Here is a 5,487-nt window from a genome sequence, read left to right on the forward strand (position 1 = left end):
CAAAATATAACCTACAAAAACATCACAAACTTTAGTGAAAAATAGGAACTCAAATGATTTTCTGGTAATGATAACATATAAACAATAAAGGTAAAAATAAGCAGAATTGTAGGTAATAGGATTTAGGGATTAACATGAAGAACCAAATACAAAAACATAACAAACTTTAGTAAAAAAATGGACACTAAAACATGTTCTGGTATGATAACATATTACAAATAAAGTTTATTGCAGGTAATAGGAATTAGGTAATCAGATCAAGAGTCTAATATAAAAAAACATCAACAAGTTTATGATAATGATTTAAAGGTTAAACAACTTTGATCCTTGTGCAGCTGTTCCAAGTTTGCAAATGAGTTGTTGTTTTCCTGTTTTGTCTCCTATGTGTAAAAAAATAGAACTGAATAACGTAATACCAATTGATAAATTGAACCAAAAGACATTGATATAAAATTTGATCCCACAAACCCCTAAAAAGGGAATTCTTTATTTTTAATTACATATTATATCAGCATTATTGAACCATATTTGGAAATGGTGCACTACAATTTGGGATTAAACAAATAGTGACAAATATTTCAATATAATTCACCAAAAAGAGACACTTAAAAGTTTTTCCATCATTTTTTAATATTAAAAAAAAAACATTTTCAATATGCACCTGTATTGATTTCCCTTTTCAATTGTGATGTGGTAAAAAAAAAATAAAAATCATCACTGTGTCTGTAAGAAACACAATCAGTGACATTTATAGCAAAAAATAACTTTACCCACTAATATATTGACAAGCTACTTACCCCATAAGAACAAGCATTTGATCATTTCCAATCAACACAGCTCATGTTTCACCAATTTGACACGGAGGGTGTTGATGTACAATTGTCCATGGAGTGTTGAAGTTGAGGTTAGACGTGTCAAAAACTTCAATTGATGATACACGACAACCATTTTGGTCCCAACCTCCTTCAAGCAAAAATAAACACAAACATTTAATTCTATATTTTTTTTTAAAATCTGTAAATGCAAAAAATTAAATTAAGTTGTGGAACACAGATCATCACAGTTTTTAGCTTTATTTTATTTTGTTGCATGGCTATCATAAATCTGAAACTGTAGTGTAAACAATCTCAAACAAATTTATTTAGCATGTAAGAAGCATTTTTCTCACCACAAACATATATTTTGGTGCCTACAACACAAGCACCAAATGAAATTCTTCCCTGGTTCAAATTGTGACCATTAAATGTTTTTCCAGTGGTTACATTTATCCGTGACGTAATTGTGTGTACTGCAAACAGTAAACAGACAGAATTGTGAGTTACATTTTAGTATTTTCACATTACCACATGCACCTCTTCGATCACAACCCCCAATAAGAAACACATTGTCTAGAAACAAAAATTGATCATGAAATCTTGAAACAGGGTTAGTAGTACAAAGCATTGAAACATATATTTCACTTTACAATTTTTCTGGAATTGTAAATGTCATTCAACTCCAACTGCGACAGACATAGCACATTTTCTGCCATAATCCGATCGTTTTTGTTGATCTTCTACACATTGCCCACCACTAAATTTTTCGGTTTAAAGCACACAGTTTCCATTCAATTCACCACAAATACGTAAATGTCACCTAATAAAAAAATGTTCAAAGTCTGATAAAAACTTCTAAGCAGGAACACTATATGCAGATCTGTTTACAAGTTTAATGATGATGGCCAAATAGATGTAAAAAGCGCCACATGCTTAATTATTCAAACATTATGGCAAATGCTCATGCCATCATCAGTAATATGAGGGTCCACATCCACCACTTCAGTCATATAACAGATCCTCTAAACATAAAGAGTACTAACCACTTTTGGATTACTTACAAAACAGGCAAAAAACTTAGGATTAACTTTGCCTTATGGTCAGTGCAGGCCCAGCAGGGCTAAAAGTTGATATAAAACGAATTAAAACACAACAATGGCACAGCTATAAAAATATATCTATTAGCTGTGACAGTTTCATGACATCAGACATAAGTCAAAACCAAGTTGCAAAAGACCAAAAAAAAGCGCTTTAATCATGATCCACAAATTGTGCCATCCCCTATTTGCACCACATAACGTTTTGAAGATATTTCCTGCTTGGTGATTGCTCAGTGCTATTGTGTCGCTATGTGTTACTTTCACCAAGCGAAATAAATCCAACTCAACATAGTGGAATTAAAATCTGTTTACCAAAGGGACGAAAGTCATATTGTCCAAGCATTAATGCATGTTATAATGTGATGGATGAAAATGTAATTTAGTTGACCTTGAACTGAGACAGCAGTTGCCATCGTTCTCATATGCAGTGTTTGTTTTAAGGTGTTTTGGGGGACCGAAACGGTCCCCCAAATTTCTCCAGCGGTTTCCCAAAATTTGGACTTGCAACTACAACTACAGTTTTTGGTATTTAAATGAAACACTTGCGGTCTCTTAAAACTACTTAGCGGTCACCCAAACCAAACCTTAAAAAAAAACCTGTTCATATGTATCATGTTTCCTTCATTTTTCCATTCTCTGCCATCAAACGAAATTATCGAATTCGTGGCAATGTTGTTGTTTGAATTTAAATATCCACCAAAGAAAAACAGCTTGTCACCATGAAGCACAACAGCACTTTCATGACTCACATGTGGTTGGGTTATCTGATGCAAAAATACAACACAACATTTATGTTTACCTGCCAAAAACTGAATATAATAGTTTTGTATTAAGGAACATGTACAAAATATGTTAAATGATTCATATAACTTACCATATACATTAAAAGTTGATAATTATTTTTATTATAATATTAGGTTTGTACCTTTTCCACTGTAGTTGTGGCAGACATGAAAATTTCTTCAACTGTGTCTGTTGGTGTCAATAAAAAAAAAAATTACAGGCAAATTACACTAAAGCTCAAATTTGGAATTAAGTATGCAATTAAATAGAATTTAGAATTAACAAGATTGCATCAAACTGGAATTGTGTTTGTTATTAATGTTTTAGGAATAAATGTATAAACTGTTGCTGCCTGGCATTTTATACAAACTCAACAACGACCTTTTGGCAAATATTTCCCTTGCACCAACGATGTACTATTTAGGTCAGGAGTCACCACTTAACACTTCAAGTAAAACCCAAAATGAATGAAAAACACAGTGAGAAAAGAGCTAAACAGTTTTGTAATTTAACGAATCTCCCCCAGACAATAAAATGTAAAAGAGAACTTGCTTCTGATCAGTAGAATATTTAGACTGTTTCATAAAAAACAGGTGAAAAGCATAAATCCTTTTTTTAAATTAAAAGGAATATATATTTTTCCTTAAATAAACAGGCATTTTCAGTTTCTGTAAAAGCAAACATGTGGTAGAGTGGCGATAGAAAGTGGTTCAGTGAGAACTAAGACACACATTCTCCAATCTGAAAATCGTTAGGAAACTTTAGGCAAGCACAAAGCAAACTGCCTCTAAGATAGGACAACAAAATGTTTCTAAAAAACAAAACATTTGTCACAAGACACTATTGAATTTAGCAAATAATTCAACAAGAGTTAAAAATATTCAGATACCTCGGCGTTTAGATTGTTTTTTTATTCCCTCAGGTTTTGAATGGAAATGCATTGTTTTCTCAATAAGATCACAGCAATTTTGATTTCCTTTCACTAAAGGCTGTAAAGCATATGTTAGCCTACACATATAAGTTGGTTTGGTTGTAAATGTAAAAACAAATCAAGTTTAACCAGCAAAAGACAACAAATTTTTAGAAAAATACTTACATCATTTCTTAAAGTATCAACCAGATATTCCACAGAAACATGTTGAAGTCGAATCAGTTTAAAAAGCGACAAAAACCTTTCTTCTCTCTTTGACAGATCTGCCTTGGCCCAAATCAACAAACAAGAAACCAGATCATCTTCTGATGCCTGAAACATATATGCTTAACTTATCGCCAATATTCCATCATCTAATGCCCATACACATTCTGAACTTTTCATTCTGATAAATTTTGACAAATTTTAGAAAAAAATATTTACACTAATTTGATCCAATGATAAATATTTTCTCAAATCTGCTTCAGAAATTTCAATAAACTTTTCCTGAGTGGAAACAACACCGAAATTTTCCACAATACATTCTTTAACTTTTTCCTCAAGTTTATGGAGTGAAAACAATCGACTTGTCTCTCTCAAGTGAAGTGCACTTAATGGATCCAATGTCTCAACCAGAAAATCACTGATGATATCAAGCAAACCTACAAATAACCAAAAATATTCTATAAAGAAAACTTTGTGATGTCTATTAATACTATGATAAGAGGATTACAAACAAGATTAAGCATCTTGGTGCAGCTATTCAGCCTGTGCAGCCATTATTTTGTTTTAAGCTGCACTGGGTGTCGGCCAAAAGAGTGTTCACTGTATGTAGCTGAAAGAAACCTTCGCTTTCACTTTATAATGTTTACATATTATAATGCAAACTTTTTGCTTGTTATTTGCAACCATTGCTTTGCACATCAAAAAACTGATTTGCATGTTGTTTTAAATTTTATTTCCCAGTTGCATTAATACAGTATGTTGATAGAAGTGTGGAATATATGTAAATACTGTTTATATATGTAAAGCTTAAGCATTTAAATTAGAGTGAATCATGTGCACAAGTGGTATTGGTTTAAGACAGTGCACAAGTCTACAAAACTAATCATACTGTTTTAAACATTATACATGTTTGTACAGCCACAAATGCATATTCTAAGGCAAAAATAGTCTGAGTCCATAGAGAACTATAGAAGTATAATGGTTTTAATATTCCAGAACATACTTTCCACAAGAAGTAGTGATGCTGTTTTCATGATGCCATTCACATTATCAACAGTCAACCTGATTTTGCCAGTGTAGATGAAATCAAGCACTTGTTCAACAGCATCTGCACTTACTTCATTCAATCTCACAGTTTGAGAATGTTTTTCCTTCATCTGTAAAAATTTAATGGCATCTTTATGTTGAGCAAAACAATGGTATCGAAAGATTTCAGCGGTATCGATACTCGTACTCGGTATCGAAATATTTTGCCTCAGTTTTCGATACCAACGTTCGATACTGAAGGCCTGTTTATACTATAAGAATACGGGCAACTTTTTGCCAATTTTACTTAAGACAGCACAAAATCGGGAAAAAAGTTTTGCCAGGTTACATATATTTTTTTCGCTATTGTGTGGAAATCACATTTTATACAACTATATACTCGGAACTGGTATCAGTATTCGCATCAAAATCTGGTATCGTCCCATCACTAAAAACACAGATATCAGAGAAAACTTCAATAAGGATTTCTCATCAAGAATGCTTTTTATGTCGTGATAATTAACAAAACATGAAGAGAATTCGTTTTCTACATCAACAAATCATATAGAAAACGCAACAAAATAGGAATAATATTTGAATATATTCAAACCTACTGTAAAATTTTGGC

General features: G+C 32.2%; 1 protein-coding gene across 3 annotated transcripts; it reads right to left on the minus strand.

Annotated features, from left to right (window-relative positions):
- Positions 1–803: 803 nt before the first annotated feature.
- On the minus strand, positions 804–4,996 carry LOC145230924 (kelch-like protein 38). 3 transcript variants are annotated; one of them, XM_080096312.1, is made up of 9 exons: positions 4,837–4,996; positions 4,053–4,270; positions 3,795–3,941; positions 3,588–3,687; positions 2,841–2,887; positions 2,513–2,679; positions 1,704–1,837; positions 1,466–1,635; positions 1,296–1,388 (listed from the first exon to the last, which is right to left on the minus strand). In XM_080096312.1, the coding sequence occupies exons 1-7, from the start codon at positions 4,988–4,990 to the stop codon at positions 1,822–1,824; spliced, it is 849 nt and encodes a 282-aa protein (XP_079952438.1). In that variant the 5' UTR covers positions 4,991–4,996; the 3' UTR covers positions 1,296–1,388; positions 1,466–1,635; positions 1,704–1,821. The 3 variants fall into 3 exon arrangements, with proteins under 3 accessions (XP_079952436.1, XP_079952438.1, XP_079952437.1); XM_080096310.1 differs by lacking the exons at positions 1,296–1,388; positions 1,466–1,635; positions 1,704–1,837 and adding exons at positions 804–963; positions 1,169–1,288; XM_080096311.1 differs by having other exon boundaries at positions 1,296–1,635.
- Between the last annotated feature and the right edge of the window lie 491 nt (positions 4,997–5,487).

This window comes from Phallusia mammillata, chromosome 1, assembly GCF_965637545.1.
Source record: "Phallusia mammillata chromosome 1, kaPhaMamm4.hap1.1, whole genome shotgun sequence".
Lineage (NCBI taxonomy): Eukaryota > Metazoa > Chordata > Ascidiacea > Phlebobranchia > Ascidiidae > Phallusia > Phallusia mammillata.